Here is a 21,084-nt window from a genome sequence, read left to right on the forward strand (position 1 = left end):
TTTAGTATGTTGTGCTTCCATTTTCATTTAATTCAGGATTTTTGTTTGTTTCAATATATTATTTTTATTTCCACGTTGATTTCTTCTTTAATTTGTTGGTTGTTGAGGTGTATGTTGTTCAATTTCCACATTACGAATTTTCTAGCTTTCCTTCTGTTATTGATTTCAAGTTTCATATTACTGGGGTCAGTACAGATACTCGGGAGGATTTCAATCTTCTAAAATTTGCTATGACTTGTTATCACATGACCCATCCTGAAGAATGTTCCATGTGTGCTTGAGAAGAACATATATTCTGTAACTATTGGATGGAATGTTCTTTACATCTGTTAATCCATTTGGTTTCAAGTATAGTTCAAGTCCAACTTTTCTTTGTTGATTTTCTGTCTGGATGATCCATCCAATGTTGAAAGTGGGGTACTGAAGTCCTCTTGTATTGTCTGACATGTCCTACCATTATTGTATTGTCTATTTCTCCATTCATATCTTGTAGTATTTGCTTTATATATTAGATTCTCTGATGTTAGGTGCATATATATTTACAATATTTATATCTTCTTAGTGAACTGACCCCTTTATTGTTATATAAAGACCTTCTTTGCTTTTGTTATCGTTTTTGGATTAGAGACTATTGTGTCTGATATAAGTACAGCTGCCCCTGCTCTCTTCTGGTTTCTCCTTGCATGGAATATCTTTTTCCATCTCTTCACTTTTAGCCTCTGTGTGTTCTTAAAGCTGAAGTGAGTCTCTTTATAGGCAGCAGAGAGGTGGATCTTCTTTTGTTACCCACCCAGCCACTCTATTCCTTTTGACTGGAGAATTCCATCAATTTACATTGAGTAATCCTTGGTAGACAGGATCTGTAATGCCTCTTCTTGTTTTGGCTGTTTTGTAGTCTCTTTGTTTCTTTCTTCCTCTCTTGCTGCCTTTCTTTGTGAATTGATGATTTTCCATAGTGGTAAGTTTTGATTCCCTTCTTTTTATCTTTTGTGAATCGATTGTAGGTTTTTGCCTTGTGGTTACCATGAGGCTAACACAAAACATCTTATAACAGAGTATTTTACACAACATACATAAACTGGCATATAAAAACACCAGCCTTTTATTGACCCTTTTTATGTTTTTAATGTCACAAATTACGTCTTTTGTATTATATACTCATTAACAAATTATTACAGCTCTATAGTTATTTAAACACTATTGTCCATTAACCTTTATACTAGAGTTAAGCGTTTAACACACTTAACCACATTATAGCACTAGACTATTATAAATTTGACCACATACTTAGCTTTGCCAGTATGTGGTATATTTTCATATGTTCTCATGTTACTAATTAACAACCTTTCATTTCAGCTTGAAAAACTGCTTTCAGTCTTTCTTGTAAGGCAGGTCTAGTGGAGATAAATTTCCTTAAATTTTGTTTGTCTGAGAAAGTCACTCTCTTTCATTTTTGAAGAACTTTGCCAGATAGTTTGGAGGGATTTTTTTTTTTCCAGCACCTGAAATGTGTCAGCCCACTCTGTCCTGGCCTACAAAGTTCCTACTGAAAAACCCAAGGATTAGCCTTACAGGAGCCCCTTGTAAGGTGCAAGCTTTTATTTTGTCTCTTCCGACTTTTAAGAGTCTTTGTCTTTAATTTTTGATAGTTTTATTATGATGTGTATTGAAGGGATACTAAGTTGATGTTATTTGGTGATCTATGAGCTTTGTGAACTTGAATATCCAATTTCTTCCCAGGCTAGGGATGTTCTCAGGAATTATTTCTTTAAATAAGTTTTCTGTCCCCTTCTCTCTTCTCCTTCTGGAACTCTAATAATTCAGAAACTGGTTCCTTTGATGGCATCCCATGGATCACATAGGCTTTCTTCATTCTTTTCCATTCTTTTTCCTTTGTTTTCTTCTGACTAATCTCGAAATTGTCTTCTTTCTCAGACTCTTTCTTCTGACTGATCTTTTCTGTTAATGGCCAGTACATTTTTCATTTCATTCAGTTTTCTTCAGCTCCAGAATTTGTTTGGTTTTTATATTTTCCATCTCTTTGTTAAACTTCTCTTTTTGTCCATGTATTGTTTTCCTGGTTTTGTTGAATTATCTTTGTGTTATCTTCATCGTTTCCTTAATACAGCTATCTTGAATTCTTTACCAGATAAATCACAGGGCCCCATGTTGTAGGACCAATTACTGGAAAAGTATTGTGATCCTTTGATGGTGTCGTGTTTCCTTGATTTTTTTGTATTTCTTGAAGTTTTGCATTACTATCTTCCCATTCAAAGTACCCGTCATCTCCAGTCTTTATTAACTGCCTTCAGGAGAGAAGTATCTTCCCTCAGGTCTGCTGGTAGTTTGAAGGTTTCATCAGACTCTATGGACACAGCTGATGCACACTTTTTGCTCCTTTATTGGCAGAGTTCTTAAGCTTGTGTGCCTTCTCTTGACTCCACACTGGGCCATGTATTGACTGCCTTCTTTTTGTTTTGCCAAAAGTAGCAGTAAAGCTCAAGTTTGTGGTCTCTCCCTGGCCCAGATTCAGGTCAGTCTTCTGTGTTTGCTCACTAGCTGTCTGCCATGTCTTGCTCTTACCATCACCTTTGGGAACTTGTACAAAGATCCAGACACAGACGGGGTAGGGGCTGTCGGGGGGGGGGGGGAGAGGAGAGGGGATGAAGAACACTAAGCACTGGGGTGTCCCATGGGCCAGTTGAGGGGATCTGCAGGCAAGGTATTCCTGGTGGCTTGCTGCTGAGTTTATTGATAGAGTCCATGACACACTTAGTGGGATCTATGTCTCTTCCATGCCCTCTGAGAGTCCTATCGGCTGCTCTGTTTCTTCCCACCCCCTAAGGCCATGTAGCTCAAGATTCAGGTCTCTGGATGAGGCAAATAAACCTCTGTGCAGCATTCGGCACAGTTGGGGAAGCCAGATTCTCATTCACCCTTTTGATTTCTCTCGAGAGAAGTCAGGGACTAGGATCTCTCTTGAGGCCTCAACTAGGCCACCTTGGGGGTTGGGTGGTACAAATCAAATCAAACTGTTCCTCTCTTTCCAATGCATTCAAGCTAGTATTTTTTTCTCTTAATTTTTCTGCTGTAACTTCTCTGAACTCCTGAGCTTCTAGAGAATCTCTCTCATCCATGGATGACTGTCTAACACAGTAGTTTTTTTCTAGGACTGTGGCTGAGAGGGCTTGGAGCCAGTTCACAGGCCACTGCAGGGTCCATAGCCAGCTTATAACTAAAGTCTATAAGCCTATTTCCCAAAACACAAGTTGGTCAGACTCTTCAGGACCTTTGGCTTATGGCTGGATCTTGCAGTTTCCATAGAGACACTTTGGTCTGTTAATAGATATTAAATTATTGCTGTTGAGGTGGCAAAAAAAACCCCCAAGGGATATCTTATTTAATTTTTTAAAATCTTTATTTATGAAGGAGAGAGAGAGAGAGAGACAGAGCATGAGTGGGGGAGGGGCAGAGAAGGAGACACAGAATCTGAAGCGGGCTTCAGGCTCTTGAGGTGTCAGCACAGAGCACCATGCAGGGCTCAAATTTACGAGCCATGAGATCATGACCTGACCTGAAGTTGGATGCTTAACTGACTGAACCACTCAGGGGCCCCCAAACAAGAAACATCTTATTCCACCATACGACTGCTGTTACTCCTGCAGGGCATTTTATTTCAATCTACATTTCCTTCATTATTGAGATTGTGCACTTTTTAAAAACTGTATTTCTTCTTAGAAGCAGAAAAGACCCCGAATAGCCAAAGCAATCTTGAAAAAGAAAACGGAAGCTGGAGGCATCACAATCCTGGACTTCAAGCTGTATTACAAAGCTGTACTCATCAAGACACGATGGTACTGGCACAAAAACCAACGCTCAGATCAATGGAACAGAACAGAGAACCAAGAAATGGATCCACAAACGTAGGGCCAACTAATCTCTGACAAAGCAGGAAAAAATATCCAATGGAATAGACAGTCTCTTCAGCAAATGGTCCTGGGAAAACTGGTCAGCAACATGCAGAAAAGTGAACCTGGACCACTTTTTTGCACTCTACACAAAAATAAACTCAAAATGGATGGAAGATCTAAATGTAAGACAGACAGCCATCAAAATCCTAGGGAAGAAAGCAGGCAAAAACCTCTTTTACCTCGGCAAACTTATTATTCAATGTGTCTTTGAAGGAAGGGGAAACAATGGCAAAAATGAACTACTGAGACCTCATCAAAATAAAAAGCTTGTGCACAGTGAAGGAAACAATCAGCAAAACTAAAAGGCAACCAGTGGAATGGGAGGAGATATTTGCAAATGACATATCAGATAAAGGGTTCATATCCAAAATCTATAAAAAACTTATCAAACTCAACATCAAAAAAATAAATAATCCAGTGAAGAAATAGGCAAAAGACATGAACAGACACTTTTCCAATGGAGATATCCAGATGGGTAGCAGACACATAAAAAAAATGCTCAACATCACTCATCATCAGAGAAAGAGATCAAAACCACAATGCTACCTCACAACCATCAGAATAGCTAACATTAACAACTCAGGCAAAAACAAATGTTGGTGAGGAAGTGGAGAAAGAGGATATCTTTTGCACTGCTGGTGGGAATGCAAACTGGTGCAGCCCCTCTGGAAAACAGTATGGAGGTCCCTCAAAAAATTAAGAATAGAACTAGCCTACGACCTAGCAATTGCACTACGAGGTATTTACCCAAGGAATACAGGTGTGCTGTTTCAAAGGGGCACATGCAATCCAATATTTATAGCAGCACTTATCAACAATAGCCAAAGTATGGAAAGATCCCAAATGTCCATCGATGGATGAACGGATAAAGATGATGTGGTATAGATATGCAATAGACTATTACTCAGCAATAAAAAAGAATGAAATCTTGCTATTTGCAACCACATGGATGGAACTAGAGGGTATGAGGCTAAGCAAAATTAGTCAGAGAAAGACCAGTATCATATGACTTCACACATATGAGAACTTTAAGATACAAAACAGATGAACGTAAGGGAAGGGAAGCAAAAATAATATAAAAACAGGGAGAGGGACAAAAACATGAGACTCTTAAATATAGAGAAAAGAGGGTTGCTAGAGGGGCTGTGAGGGGGGCATGGGCTAAATGGGCAAGGGGCATTCAAGATTCTACTCCTGAAATCATTGTTGCATTATATGCTAACTTGTATGTAAATTAAAACAATAAATCTAATTAAGGAATGTATTTCTTCTTGGCAATTACCTGATCATGTCCTTGCCCATTTTTCTTTGGAGGTTATGGCAATTTTTTTTTTCTTTTTAAAACTCTTTATGGGGTGCCTGGGTAGCTCTGTTGCTGAGCATCCAACTCTTGATTTCCAACTCTGATTGTGATCTCATAGTTCATGAGACAGAGCCCAGCATAGGGCTCTGTGGAGACAGTGTGGAGCCTGCTTGGAATTCTCTCTCCCCCTCTCTCCGCCCTTCCCTGGCTCTTTCTCTCTCTCTCTCAAAATAAATAAACATTAAAATTTTTTTTATATAGTAAGGATATCAAGTCTTTTTTTTTTTATGTTTCTTTTATTTACTTTTGAGAGACAGAGAGAGACAGCTGGAGCAGGGGAGGGTCAGAGAGAGAGGGAGACACAGAATCTGCAGCTAGCTGTCAGCACAGAGCCCGACGCGGGGCTCGAACCCACGAACCATGAGATCATGACCTGAGCCGAAGCCGGACGCTTAACAGACTGAGCCACCCAGGCGCCCCATCAAGTCTTTTTTTAAAAAAATATGTTTATTTATTTTGAGAGGGTAAGAGAGACAGAATGAGAGCGGGGGAGGGGAAGACAGAATCCAAAGCAGGCTCCAGGCTCTGGACTATCAGCATGGATAGTGACTTGGGCTCAAACTCAGGAGTGTGAGATCATGACCTGAGCCTAAGTCGGACGCTCAACCGACTGGGACACCCAGGCGCCACATCAAGTCTTTTCAATAAATATGGCAAATACTGGCCCCAGCTGGCCTTTCAGTCTTGTTTGTAGTGCCTTTATTTATTTTCTTTTGTATTCAGAGTATCATTCTTTTGTGGTATTTTTTTATTGTGTTTGCAAACATCTACCACCAGAAGGGTCAGCTTTGGAAGTGACCAATTATTGGGAAAAGTGACTCATTATTAAAACAGAAAAAGAGTGATTGCATTTTTTAATGCAAAAATAGGTGTACCTGGGTGGCTCAGTTTAGCATCCAACTCTTCTTTAAAAAATTTTAACAAATGTTAAATCTTTGAGAGAGTGAGTGAGTGAGAGAGAAGTGCGAGCAGAGGAGGGGCAGAGAGAGAGAGGGAGACACAGAATCTGAAGCAGGCTCCAGGCTCTGAGCTGTCAGCACAGAACATCATGTGGGGCTCATACTCTCAAACTGCGAGATTATGACCTGAGCCGAAGTTGGATGCTTAACCAGCTGACTGAGCCACCCAGTCACCCCAGCATCCAACTCTTAGTTTTGGCTCAAGTCACAATCCCAAGGTTGTGAGATCAAGCCCCATATCAGGCTCTATGCTGAGCATGGTGTCTGCTTGAGTTAGTTTCTCTCTCTCTCCCTCTGCCCCTCTCTGGCTCAGTCTCTCTCAGGGGAAAAAAAAAATTTAAACCCACAAGAGCCCTTTATAAGAGCAAGGCAAAACATCTGATGTACATCAGAGTAGACTCTTCACAACTGTGCATCCTGGACCACACCCCCATCCCCAAATTTCTGTCTTGACGTGTGTGGGTGGCTTGAGAGCCACCATAATGTGGACACATAAGAACCAGCAAGGATCAGGCCCACAAAGCAAGAAAGCAGATGGTTCTGTAGGACCCAGTGTGAAAAGACATGTATAGTAGTAATTATTTATACTATTTAACCATTCTCACAATAATTAATGAGAGTTTTCAAACAAGTTTTTTTTTTTCAAATGCAGACAAAATCTTCAATATTCCAACTGGAAGATGATCATGTACAAGTATTTTAGAAGAGATGACTCTGGTCATATAAAAGTTTAGTTTTATTATAGCATTTTATGCAAACATACAGTACTTTTTGCCACTTCTATCATCTTTCAGCAATGCAGTAAGTTACAAATAAGAAAATATAAACAAAAATTACACTTATTAACAAAATCTACTTTGAATTATTCTATAGATTTTATAATGCAATTAACACCAGTATTTTATTCCATTTGATAATGTTTCTTTTGGTTCCTTTAATAATAATACCTGAAGGCTCTGAACTTGGTGGAATGATCTTCAGCTGCAGAAGGAAATGTTAAACAGATAATTCTACATAGTGTTTCCAGTGAAGCGCTCGCTTTTTGACTTTGATTAAATGCCATATTTTAACACAAATAGTAGAAAACATTCATATGGTTGTATGGGCACATTTCACTAGCGCTTTGCTCCAGCCTGGACGCTGACCATGGAAAAGTAGATGCCTTTCTGAGCCAGCAGCTGCTGATGTGTGCCATGCTCCTTGACCTTGCCATTCTGAAACACCACGATCAGGTCTGCGTTCTGGATGGTGGACAGGCGGTGGGCAATCACGATGCAGGTGCGGCCTTCTCTGGCTTTGTCCAGGGCTTCTTGGACAACCTGATTAGTAACCACATTTATTTATGCTGATAAAAAAACATCCTCTCCTTTCCTCCTTCATAATGAGGCTCACTATCTTCCAACAATAGGTCCTCCTTTAATAATGGTATCAGTGAAATGTAACAGAATTTACAAAGCCGGGAATCTGTCGTATCAGAAGATAATCCTAGTCTGGATCAGTTCTGAGGCAGGAGTTACCTATTTTCAAAGTTATGACAATAAATGCAGTCTGTCTGGTTGTTTAGAAACATGTACAGGTGTGTCCACCCACACGACATCCTTCAGAGCTGCTCTCCAGTCCAGCAATACAGCAAATAGGCTGAACTTCCGGCATTTTTAAGACAGTGTATGTCCCAGAATTAACTTGTCTTTCAGATACCTGAGTACTCAACTTTTTCCCAAACTGGAAATAATTAATAATATGCATCTTAAGGTACCGTCAGCTTTTGTACCATATTAGTAACCTCCTGCTTTTTTATATAGTCGCTGAGGAGATGCCATGAATCGAAATGGGAAATTGGCCTCCTGAACATAGTTTCTTAGGTCAATACAGAGGTCCAGGGCTATTTTTTGGACCCTGTAAGTGCTTTAAGACTGATTTCTCCTATTTCATATTAGTTCTCTTGAATAGCAGCCACAGAAAACATTTAAATGCCGCTGACAGCTGACATATCAACATACACGGGCTGAATTTTGTTCTTTACTGTGGAAGACAGAAGCACAAATTTAAACCTTTTAAGGACAACCAATTCAAGTGTGAATGAATTAAATTCTTACCTTTTCACTTTCTGTATCCAGAGCTGATGTAGCTTCATCCAAAAGCAAAATATGAGGCTGTCTTACAAGGGCACGAGCTATTGCAATTCGCTGCTTCTGGCCACCAGAGAGCTGGGTTCCTTTGTCTCCTACTCTGGTATTATATTTCTGTGAACAGGGTTTCGTTATTATGAAAACATAGGACTAATAATTCTATTTTTTTAGTGTTTATTTAATTTTGAGAGAGAGAGAGAGACAGAGTATGAGTGGGGGAGGAGCAGGGAGAGAAGGTGACACAGAATCTGAAGCAGATTCCAGGCTCTGATCTGTCAGACAGAGCCTAATGCGGGGCTTGAACTCATGAACTGCGAGATCATGACCTGAGCCGAAGCTTGACACTTAACCGACTGAGCCACCCAGGTGCCCCAGAACTAATAATTCTAAAAAAGAGTTTGCTCAGAGAAAACAGGACTCCTACCATAAATACACATAAAAATTTAAGTTCAGAAGCTGAGAATGGGTTCACAGAGAATTAAACAACAAAAATGGAGTTCTAAATGGCAGGTTTGAGTTCTCTTCTTGAAAATAGACATTTGGGTCCTAGAAGTTATGTTTTAGTGTAAACAAGTCAATATCTTTATCAGTAAGAATACTGTTAATATGTTAGTCCCCTTCCAGTCTTCTGGTTTCTTATATTTGGAACAAAGATTGGTTTTGATGAAGGAAATCTGAATTGTACATGCCATGCAGAAATAAATGAAGCTCATCTTACTTATAACCAGCAGGTGGTACTCTCTGCATTATTTTAGTCAGGGAGGGAAGAAATTCTTGGGATGCTGGCCTTTTGGTATCCGGTTTTATAAACTATCTCTAATGCTTCAATAATTTTAATGGATGGTAAGGAATTCCACTTTGATACCCAACATTAAAAGCTAAAATCCCCTCTAAAATTTTTTGGTTTTATTGTTCTCCCTAAGTTCTTCAGATACAGTTTCCCACAGTAGGTAATGGTCATTAACTACTCAATAGAATGATAGGAAGAGGAGTTAAAAGGGTATGTAGGGGAGAGCAGGAACAAGAGCCGACGGAACTGTAACCTACAACACAAAAATATGGAGGCGCCTGGGTGGCTCAGTCAGTTGAGCATTCGACTTCGGCTCAGGTTATGGTCTCGGGGTCTGTAAGTTTGAGCCCTGCATTGGGCTCTGTGCTGACAGCTAGCTCAGAGCCTGGAGCCTGTCTTCGAAGTTCTGTGTCTCCCTCTCTTTCTGACCCTCCCGTGCTCACATTGTCTCTCACTCTCTCTCTCAAAAATAAAAAACATTAAAAAAATTAAAAAAGAAAAGAAAACTGGGCTTTGATGCTGTATCCAGAGTTTGACTTAAAAATTTATGTCCTATACAGAATTGCTTATTTTTATTTGCTGTTATCTGGTCACCCTAGTTCTACGGCACTCAGATTGAAATCTCCACATGCAGATGGAGTCAGAGGACCCCAGGTGAGGCTGCAGCAGATGCTTTGGACTGGCTCCATCCCAGACAGAGCTGCCTCTCAGAAGGCAGATGTGACGGGGCAGTGGTTCAGTTAAGCATGCTACTCTTGACTTCAGCTCAGGTCACATCTCACAGTTCATGGGATCAAGCTCCATTTGATCCACTTCTCTCTCACTCTTTCTCTCTGCCCTCCCCCCTCATGCTCTCTCTCGAAAATAAACATTAAAAAAAAAAGGTGGCAGGGGCACTGAAGTGTGTCTCATGTGAGTGTACGGATTCCCAGGTTGCACTGAAACAATTCAATCCTGTTGAAGCAGGCAAAGGCAGGGCTGTAACCCTGAAGGAAGCTGGTAACCGGACTAGCCTCCTGCAGGGTGAGGTAAATCCTAGTAGGAATCACTCAGGTAAAGAAGTGGGTCCTCGGGCAGAAAATATAGGACTTAAGGAGTTCTGCCTTCTGTTTCTCCATCTAGACATTGAGGAAAAGAATCATGACATCCATAGGTGTGTGCTCCATGTGCAGAGACCAAGAGCCCAGAAAGGTTGGGTCCCTGTGATAGACAAATAATGAATGCCAGAGGACAAGGTATATTTAATAAGCTAGTTAATATTTACTCTCTGTGTTTGTCTTTGTTAACCACTAGCCCAGCGGCTCTCAAACTGTAGCCTGGTGTCTGGGCTATTAAAACACACACTGATGTACCTCCAAAGTTTCTGATCCAGCAGTTCTAATATGATGGTCAATGTCCATAGAGATCATTAGTAAAGGAGATTGAAGCTATATCTTTCAAGTTTTCTAGCCTTGGAAAGGACCGATTATCCACAGCTGAGTGAGAAGGTTAAAAGGAGAGAAGAGGGGGCCCCTGGGTGGCACAGTTGGCTGAGCGTCCGACTTTGGCTCAGGTCATGATCTGGCGGTTTGTGAGAGCCTGGAGCCTGCTTCAGATTCTGTGTCTCCCCCTCTCTCTGCCCCTCCCCAGTTTGCACTCCATCTTTCTCCAAGAATAAACATTAAAATTTTTTGTTAAGTTTTAAAAAAAGAGGGGAAGAGAGACAATTCCTCCTCCCTGGGGTCTATGATGTACTGGCTACAGTTAGAAGAAGAGCCTCAAGTAAAGGAAACCCTGGGAAAGAGTTAGGGCCAGCTGTTTTTGCCATCCTTCTGCATAAGGAGATTTCCTTTCAGCTGGTTTGAGGCTACTGAGCTTTATTTTTAGGGGTACTTTCTTATAATAAGGAAATTAGTCATAACGGGAGGGGGTATAGATATATGGGATCAAGGTGACTTCAAAACGAAGGACCTGAGGCACCTGGGTGGCTTAGTCAGTTAAGCATTTGACTCTTGGTTTTGGCTCAGGTCACGATCTCAGGGTTTGTGGGGTCTAGCTCCACATTGGGTTCTGTGCTGACAGCACAGAGCCTGCTTGGGATTCTGCCTCCTCCTCTCTCTGCCCTCCCCTGCTCTCTCAATCTCAAAAAAAAAATAAATAAAATAAACATTTAAAAAAATGCAGGACCTAAGGGGCTTAAGAGAAGGCAAGAGATTCCTTTAATCTAACTTCCCAGAAAGAATTTAGAGGGCATCCACAGACAAGAGTCCAGAGAGCCCCAAAGAAGTTTTCAATAATCAACCCTATAAGCAGAGCTTGGGAGCCATGAAATGTGCAATGAGGAAGATTACATAGTACGAAAGCCACTCCAAAGGCTGAGCTCTATTCAAGGAAAGCTTTCTTTCTGACATGGACTCAGTTCTCCAGCCTGGCCCAACTCCCCTGAAGTAGGTCTGCAGCGTGGGAGAGAGCAAGGAGGCAGAAGGAAGGTCGGGAGAGAAATGGGGGTAGAGAGGTTTGTGCCTGCTCCTGCAAGCCCTACACTTAGGCCCAGAGGAAAAGGCCTCCCCCAGATATGCAGTTTTCGGTCAGGCTTGCTCACAGGGAGAGCTGATCGGGTGGTCAGGCAAACATAACGGCAAATGGGGATAGGAAGTGTGGCTAGATGTTGTGTACAGGGGGGTTGTATTTTGGTTGCTCACTTTTCTACACCTTTGGGAAACCAGGCCTTTAGAAATCAAGCTGTGGGTCAGGGAGGCTGCCCCAGGCTCCTGGGCTCCTAATGTGGAGAAAGACTTACATCAGGCAGGGTCTCGATGAAGGGGTGGATGTTGGCCTCCTTGGCCGCGCGCACAATCTCTTCCTGTGACACCACCCGGCTGTTGTCTCCATAAGCAATGTTCTCAGCAATGCTGCAGTCAAACAGGATGGGCTCCTGGGATACAATGCCCATGTGTGCTCGGAGCCACTGGACATTCAGGTGCTTTATCTCTTTGCCATCGATTAGCTGAAAATGAGAGTTCACAGATAACTTCAGGGCCAGCACATTTTTAACTCAGCAAAATCAGTATGGTTATTTCATACATTAAAATTGTCAAGTTACCGTGGGACATCATTTTTATTGTTGGGTTTGGATCATCAAAGTTAACTAAACAAGGTCATGACTGTATGCTTTGATGAACTGCCATGTTTCCTTGTGTTAACCCTGGTTTCCGATACATGCATGTGGTAGGCAGGATAACACAGGCCCACCAAGAGATCCATGTTCTAATCCATGAACCACTAAATGTCAGATCACATCGAAAAAAGGGAATTAAGGTATAAGCTTATCAGCTGATGTCAAAATAAGATGATCTGGGATTATCCAGGTGGGCTGGAAGTAATCATGAGGGTCTTCGTGCAAAAGGGAGGAAGGACAGTGTCAGAGTGATGCAATATAACCATTACTCAAGGTGTCGTTGTTGGCTCTGAAGATCGAGGAAGGGGCCGGGGGCTGGAAAAAGTAAGACAAGAGTCCCTTGGAGCCTCCAGAAGGAACACAGCTCCGGGTACACTTTGATTTCAGGTGAAATCTATTTTATACATCTGACTTTCCGAATTTGTTAAGATAAGTTTATGTTATTTTATACCACTAAATTTGCTGGCACCTTCATTCTTATATATTAGTTTTTCACAAGAAAAGTAGCCGAGATTAAACGAAATAAGTAACTACCATGAGCACTCAATAGGTTTTCAGGTCAGGTTTCCAAGAATCAGATTTTGGAAGAATGGGACGCAGCAGATAAGTGGAATGAATTAAGTGTGGGAAGGTGGCTGCTGTATCGATAAATAGTTGTTGATCTTGGGGAAATGAATTCATTTCTCTGACAGTTTTGTTATGGGTAAGACGGGTATTATGATAATAAGGCCCAAACTCATAAAACTGAGGATATGAAATCATGTCTGGAGCCCACTGAGCACCGTGCTGGGCACTAAGTGCTCAAAGACTGTCAGAGAATCATGACTCTGTGCTGCTGTCACTGAAACTACAGTGGATGGACAGAGGCCTGTGGGGGGATCAGGGGAGGGCAGATGTCTACAATGCTGAGCCAAAGGAGTAAGAAGGAGAAGCTACCTCTTCTTTAAGTGCGCTGGCTCCCTGGGGAGTGACCCTCACAGCCTTGCTTTGCAGCACGTTGGCCCCAAAGATCTACTTTGCAAGAGAATTCTGGTATTCAGGTGAGAGCTATTTATCCCCCCTGAAGACATAAGTGACTCAGCTTCAAGCTTTTCTCAGAGTGGTGGTGACTGTATCCTGAGCTGCATATATCCTTTGGTTCCATGTGTCTGGCTAGGTGCCCCTGGGAGACAGCTGGCCAGGGGTAGGGTACAATCTTTGCTGCAGGAACATGGCTTCTGTTTGTGAAGCTGGCAAGTGTAGGGATAGAAAACAAAGCCATGACCTTGTTAACACCAAGCCCAGTTGCCATGGAGACTATTCCAACATCTGCGTTCCAGGCTTTCTTGCAGTGTTAAGTGAAGGTAGGAAGTAGAAGGTGGAGAGAGGCAATAAAAACCATACAAGGATGTGGCAAAACAACAGGTCATGTTAGACGGAACACTGTACTTGAGAAATGGAAATTTCAGGAAAGGAGTGGTGTAATTTTTTCCAAGCTTCTGCTCTTGGGAGGAAAACAGACATTGCCTAACTAACATAATTAGACAAATCTGAATGATCCCATCACATTTTAATGATTTCCCTGACCCACTGAATATAGTAACACTCTTGGCTCTCTTCATCCCCACATGATATACTGGAATTGGAAACTACTTAAAACCTGTGTTAATTGAAACATCCTTTCTGTAGAGAAAACATGTTTAGAAACTGAAATATAAAAGAGATCAGTGCAGAAGTTCTCTGGCTGAGGCATGGATGAACGTCTGAGGAAAGACCAAGGAATTTTGGGGAATCAGTGAACACTGTTCAAAAGATGCTGGCTGAAATAAAAACTTAACGAGGATGTAAACACACTGGTTATAATGAGATTAAGCCAGATTAAAATGACCAGCTATCTGCATTCCAGATTGTTACATGTACTGCTGCTTTCATTAGCACAAACAAATATGTTATTCTGCTCTATGTATTTACTCTGATACCATGATTACAGATAAATTATTGGGCCCTGGCCATAGTATAGGTCCTGTGATAAGCTTGTCTCATGCATTCTCTCATTTAAACTTCACAACATCCCTTGTGGGATAGGTGTGATTTTAGTCTCCATTTTACAGATTAAAAAAAAAAAAAACAAAGTGACATGGATCAGGTCACAAAATAACCAGAAGAGCTAGGACTGAATAGATTCACTATAGGTTGGGTTTTGGTAACCCAAGTGTCTTATCATTGAAAGATACCTTCTGTCCTCCCTTAAAGAGGAATGTGCCATGTTAGCTCTGGCACCCACCACCTAATACCCAGACTAGGACAACAGGCTTTTGACGACGGTGCATGATATGGATTGGAGAGGGGCGTAAGAAAAGGTTGGAGAAGATTCAGACCACAGGTCATCTTACAGTGAAGCTAATGAAGTTCAGCTTCAAGGGTCCTGAACTGTAGGTAACTGCTGGGAGCTGAACTGTGTTCTGGAAGGGGGCAGGGTGGGGGGACGGTGGAAGGCCAGGCTGCAGTCAGGAAACTTTCAGGTGAGTATTTATGATAACCTGTCTAAAGAAAAAAGGGGCCTGAATCTTTAAGGTTTCAATATTCTGTTATAATTTGTTCTATTAGAAGTAAATATTCACTTTTGAACCTAATTTTGAATTCATAACTTTGTGTTCTTTTACGGAGAGTCTCTAGAAATGTATAACCTTCAAGCCCCACAAAACTTGCAACCTCCCCTCTGTACAATTTGGTGGCTTCATTTTCAAGACTCTCCAAAATTTAATCTACACCATTCACATTTATCAGCTCAGTGGCTCTCAAATGATGGTTGGCACCAGAATCAACTGGGAAAATTGGAAAAATTAAAGGACCAGATCCTGACCTACGGGAATGAGCGGGTGGCTGTGTTTGTTAGTTCTGTAGACCATTCTGACGAGGGGAGAACCACAGCTCAGGTCACTGTTTCTCAAAGTATAATTCAAGGCCCACTGATGGTCACGAGAATTTCCTGATCTCAGGGTTACATCCTTTCTTCAGTTCTTATGATCAGTCGTGCTCAGATCCATACTCATTTTTACACGGCAACAAGAGCTAATTACTCTTAACCTACTAACTGAGTTTTATTAAGGGTTACTAATTAATGTAACATTAACAAAACTTCTTGAGGATACTTCCACTAAGAAGTCTGGCTCCTATGCACTACTTGGCACTATTTCAGAGCTCTAGCACAAATGTACAGGAGCAGATAATAGTGTTCTTTAAATAGATAAGGTCACTGTTTTCTTTGCATTATCAGTGTTCTCTTGAGATGGTTATTGTCCGAGGCACTCAGCATTCATTTCCATATTCCTCTGTCTCTACCCTTCTAGATATGAAGGGACCAGAAGGCTAAAACTATTTCTCAGACTCCCTTTTGACTCTGGAAGTAATGGAGGTGTACCAGTGAGATGTACTGTGCAAAATCTGTACGGCACAGGCTAATTCTCTTTAGTAGCAGTAGTAAACTAACACATGTGAATATGAGTGTAGTCGGGAGCCATGAGGTTTCCTAAATGGGTTATAATTTGAAAGTTTAAGAATGAGATCTTTCATTAAGTCTGCTATTACAGCCCAAATAGGCTGTATGGTTATATGGACATTGGGAGCAAATCATTATCAACTGTAGCTCACAGGTGTCTTGTATCAAATGACATCTAGACTACTCACCCTTTCAATCTCATGCAATGTCTCTACTTATCTCTTAAGAACCAACTCTAGGCCTATCTTTTATAAAACTCATCAAAGTATATGCCCCATATCTTCAGTGAAAGTCTTTGAGGACAGACATTATCACCTATAATTTATTAGAGCTCAACATTTAATATACTGCTTACTCAACATCTGTTAAAGACCATAATCTGTCCTGAGAGCTAACATTTCCTCCTGTAACTGCTTCATTTCTCTTTTCCTTTAGAGTACTTTGTTCAAAGTTCAACCACAAAACTGAAGCATAAAATCAAAATTCACAGAAAATATAAAACAAGAAAGTAAAAATAGGGGACAAAGCTTACGTAGCTGTTAAAAAAAAGACTGAGTAGAATACAATAAAAATATTTATGAGTAAGTCATAAGTTAAAATATTTCTTTTTTATTTATAAAAAATATTTAGCGGGCATATGTTATTTATTAAAGTTTTATTTCCACAGCAGTCTTTACTACAAGTGGGGCCCATGTGGAGCTGGGACATCAATGTGACTGTATGGAACAGGCATTCATTCTTCTCTGGTCAGTGCCCAAGCCATTCCAGTTGTTAAATATTTTTAATAACACCTCTGAGTATAACCAGTAACTAAATAAAACTTCTTGCTATAAATCCTATCCCTTCCTCATTTGATTCTTCTCCTGTTCTCCAATGTAGTCACACAGCTCCATTCATGACTCCTATCTCATCCCTAGTACCCTGACAGGCACTGAGTAAATGTTTATTGAGTGTTGAATGAACAAATCTGACCCTTCATTTATTCTTTTAGTTCAGGGAAGAAAAAAAGAATCCATCTATAGTTATCTGCTTCCTAAATTTGTTGATTTCACTTTTTAGAAGCTATTTCAATACCTTTTCTCAATGGTTTTATCTTGTCCTCAGCCATAAAAATGCTCAAGATTTCCCCCTCCTGAACCTCTTCCCAGGGCTCTGCTTCCCTACTCATGCTGCTGCTTTTACTGCCCTTTCTTTCACCTTTGATCTTCTAGATGATCTGCACCCAGTCTCCACTTCCCCTTCCAGGCATCCCTCAGCCAGACTAGACTGTTTCCCCACAAACACTTCACTGAAAATACTTTAAAATGTCATAAGTAGCCCATTAAATTGCCAAATCCTATCATGTCATTTCAGTCTTCATTCTACCCTACCTGTCCACGGCACCTGTCATTGCTGACTACTCTCTCCTTCACGAAACATTCCCCATCCCTGGCACCTGCCTCACTTGTCTCTCCTAGCACCCCTCCCTCTCCTCTACTTTTCTGGCTACTTAAATTTTTGCTGGATCCTCTCATGGAATCATAAACGTAACCAAAGGAAGAGAAGGGAGATGGGCAATAAGGCTGCTCACAAAGGAGGGTAGAGGGGCAATTTGAGAGAGAGGCTAGAGAGGTTGGCTGGGGCCACAGACACAGCTTGGAGATCTTATCTAGGATGTCAAACTTTAAATGAGCCTATTGTTTAATGAGTGGAAAAACTGTGGCTTATAGTCAAGAACTAAACACATCCGGGCATTCTGATGATGAAACACTTAAAATGAGGTGAATAAGAAAGCGTGCTCACCACTGTTCCGGCCAAGGGGTCGTAGAACCGCTCCAGGAGCTGCACCACCGTGCTCTTCCCGCAGCCGCTGCTGCCCACCAGGGCCAGCGTCTGGCCCTTCTTCACCTCCAGGCTCAGCCCCCGAAGCACGGGGATGTCTGGTCGAGTGGGATAGTTGAACACGACTTCATTAAAGGTCACGTTTCCTTCCAACGTATTCTAAAACCATAACAGTAACAACAGAAATGATTACTGTGACCCTGAACATGCACCCCCTCCATCACTAGGTGTCAGAAGACAGAGAACTTATATTATTATAATTAGGCTGTATTTGTAACTGCCAGAATATAATGAGTAAAATCTAAGAGAGTTCAGTGTTTTTATAGCCTGTATTGTTAATATGATACAAATGTGATAATTCAAATCTGTTTTCTAAGAATAGAGTAACCTACATATAATAAAACCCGATTAACAGGATTTGCTTATAATTGGGTGGTATTTCGATCTCTCTGTAGCCTTGTTATACAAAACTACTGGATGTTAACAGACATTATTAGCATTTATTAAAATGACCTCATGATCTAGAAAGTTTCATTTTATTACCTACAAATAAAAAAGGACACAGATTTTATTAAATTTCCTCTTAGAGTACTTTCACTCATCACTTTCACTACCCTACCCATACCATCAAAACTTCAAACTCACGGGCATTAGGCCTTCTGTGCTATAGCTGTCAATCTGAGGGATTTTTTCAATGATCATGATGACGTGGGCAGCTGATACTTTGGCTTTGGCATAGTCAGGAGCAAATGAACTGACTTGCCCCACTGCCATGGCACCAAAGACAATAGCTGAGAATACCCTGCAAACACAAAGACAAAGCACGAGTGGAGTTATGGCTATAATGCTAGACAGGTGACAGTTCTACAAGAGACAGCATTGCCTCAAACAGTGTAAAACACAAGTTAAAAAAATAAAACAAGTCAACACTTCTCGTAAGCTCCCGTCCATGTAATAGACTATTAAAGGGCTCCCTTTTTCATCTGTCTCTGTATCCTCACCTTTTTGTATTGGAACTTTGCAGTTTCTCCATTTAAGAAGTGGAATTTGTTTTCCTACCCTTTGATTCTGAGTTGGCCTGTGACTGGCTTTGGCCAACAGGATGTGGTGAAGATGACTGTTGCCAGTTCTAAGCCTATGACTCAGAGGGCTTTGGGTGCTTCTCTCTGCCACCACCACAAGCCCAGCTAGCCTCTGGAGGACAAAGCACAGATAGAAGAAATCTGTGGGGACCCTGACAACCAGCTTGTCGTGCCCCGCACAGACGAGTAAGCCTACATGCAATCTGCTATGTCCATTCCAGACCAGCAGCACCGGCCAGCTGACCCACAGACCTGTGGGCGAATATGAATGTTTACGATTGTATGGCACTGGGGGTTGGTGGTTGGTTGTCATGTAGCATGACTGTGGCAATCAACAGCAGATACAGGCATTAGCAACAACGTGGATGGACCTAGTGGGCATTATGCTAAGTGGAATAAGTCAGATTTTGAAAAAGATAAATCCCATATGATTTCACTCATGTGGAATCTAAAAATACGGATGAATAAACAAGCAAACAAAAGTAGAATCAGACCTGTAAAGCAGAGAACAAACTGATGGTGGCCAGAGGGGAATGGGTGAGCAAAATGGGTGAAGGGGAGCGGGAGACACGGGCTTCTAGTTTTGAAATGAGTATCTCACAAGAACAAAAGGTGCAGCAGAGGGAATCCAGCCAATGATATTCTAATAACCTTGGACGGTAAAAGATGGTAGTTGAATTTGTGGTGAGCACAGCATAACATATAGAGAAGTGGAATCACTATGTTGTACACCTGAAAGTAATGTGACATTGTGTGTCAACTATTAAAAATAATAATGGATCCGGACATTCGTGCTGAAATTATACCAGGTGCTTAGAAAACATGTGAGCTGTACAGCAGAGTGAGTTCCTTAGAGAGACAGGTAGCATGCGGCTTTCAGGATGCACTCATATTCTTAACCTATGACATAAAAATCACAGCAGCTTAAAGCTGGGGAAAACTCCACAGTATATCAAGTCCAGGGCTCAATGTTTGTTCGCTGGGCACTTCCCCTAAGTTGGTTTCCATTCTTTGTTTCAGGAAGTAGCAAGTTTGATTATGTTTGTTGTTCAGAAGTTTTTTTTTCAAATGGAAGAAAAATGTACATTCTTTTGCATAAGTGAGCCGTTACTGGACTATTTTTTTAAAGGTGCTGTGTTTCTTTGATGACTTCTGTCTTTTTCAACACTGTGGACTCATTTCTCAACATGCCTTTTATTTTTTTTATCTTTATTTTTTTCTTTCCAACTTGTTAAATTCCAGGTAGTTACCATACACTATACTATTAGTTTAGGTGTAGAATTCAGTGATTCATCACTTACATGTAACACCCAGTGCTCACTGTAAGTGCCCTCCTTAATACCCATCATCGATTTCATCCATCCCCCCACCCACATCCCTGCTGGTCACATATCCCCATGTGTTCTCTACAGTTAAAAGTCTGTTTCTTGGTTTTTCTCTCTTTATTTCTCCCTCTGTGTTCATCTGTTTTGTTTCTTAAATTCCACATGAGTGAAATCATATGGCATTTGTCTTTCTGTGAGTTCTGTCCCTTAGTAATACTCTCTAGTTCCATCCACATGGTTGCAAATGGAGAGATTTCATTCTTTTTGATGGCTGAGTAATATTCCATTGTGTATATATGCTACTTCTTCTTTATCCAATCATCAGTCAAAGGTCACTTGAGCTCTTTCCACAATTTGGCCATTTCAATTTTTTTTTTTTAAGTGCAAAAAGGTGATTTTATTAAAGCAAGGGGACAGGACCCATTGGCAGAAATAGCTGAACTGGGGTTTTGAGTTGTGACTGGTTATACAGTTTTAGGTTTGGGAAGGGGGTAGAGATGAAGTTAGTTTCCAGGGAATTTCTGGATGCTGAAAGCAGGGTCTCAGATGACCCTAAAGATTTAAGCTATTGTCAAGATAAGGTTGCTTTTAGTTTTTTTTAACATTAAGGCATGAAGCCAGCCATAAAAGTCTTGGGAAGAGTTACACACTGCAGGTCTCTGACATCTATGAATGGGCTGCAGGCTGTAAGGGAATTTAATTTAAACTAAATTTTTCTTGATTTTGTTTCCCTCATCATTGATATCGGCCCTTGTGGTTATATGCATTGCAAATATCTTCTCCTAGTCTGTGAACTTGTCTTTTTCACTTTCTGAATTAGTGTCTTGTGATGAATAGATGTTCTTCACATTTTTTCCTTTAGGGTGAGGCCGTTTTTTTCTTTATTTTTTTTTCCATAATATTTTATTGTCAAATTGTTTTCCATACAACACCCAGTGCTCTTCCCCTTAAGTGCCCTCCACCATCACCACCACCTCTTTTCCCCCCTCCCCCTTCCCCTTCAACCCTC

At 41.1% G+C, this 21,084-nt stretch overlaps 1 protein-coding gene across 2 annotated transcripts in view; it reads right to left on the reverse strand.

Annotated features, from left to right (window-relative positions):
• Positions 1-7,006: 7,006 nt before the first annotated feature.
• The window catches only part of ABCB1 (ATP binding cassette subfamily B member 1), a 108,715-nt gene continuing 94,637 nt past the window's right edge, over positions 7,007-21,084 (reverse strand). For both annotated transcript variants that reach the window (XM_029928262.1, XM_029928268.1), the window contains 5 exons: positions 18,314-18,470; positions 17,630-17,827; positions 11,992-12,198; positions 8,390-8,536; positions 7,007-7,612 (listed from right to left, as the gene is read on the reverse strand). In XM_029928262.1, the coding sequence (XP_029784122.1) occupies positions 7,409-7,612; positions 8,390-8,536; positions 11,992-12,198; positions 17,630-17,827; positions 18,314-18,470 (913 nt within the window). In that variant the 3' untranslated portion in view covers positions 7,007-7,408. The remainder of the gene's footprint in view (positions 7,613-8,389; positions 8,537-11,991; positions 12,199-17,629; positions 17,828-18,313; positions 18,471-21,084) is intronic.

The sequence above is a fragment of the Suricata suricatta genome, chromosome 2, assembly GCF_006229205.1.
Source record: "Suricata suricatta isolate VVHF042 chromosome 2, meerkat_22Aug2017_6uvM2_HiC, whole genome shotgun sequence".
Taxonomy (NCBI): Eukaryota; Metazoa; Chordata; class Mammalia; order Carnivora; family Herpestidae; genus Suricata; species Suricata suricatta.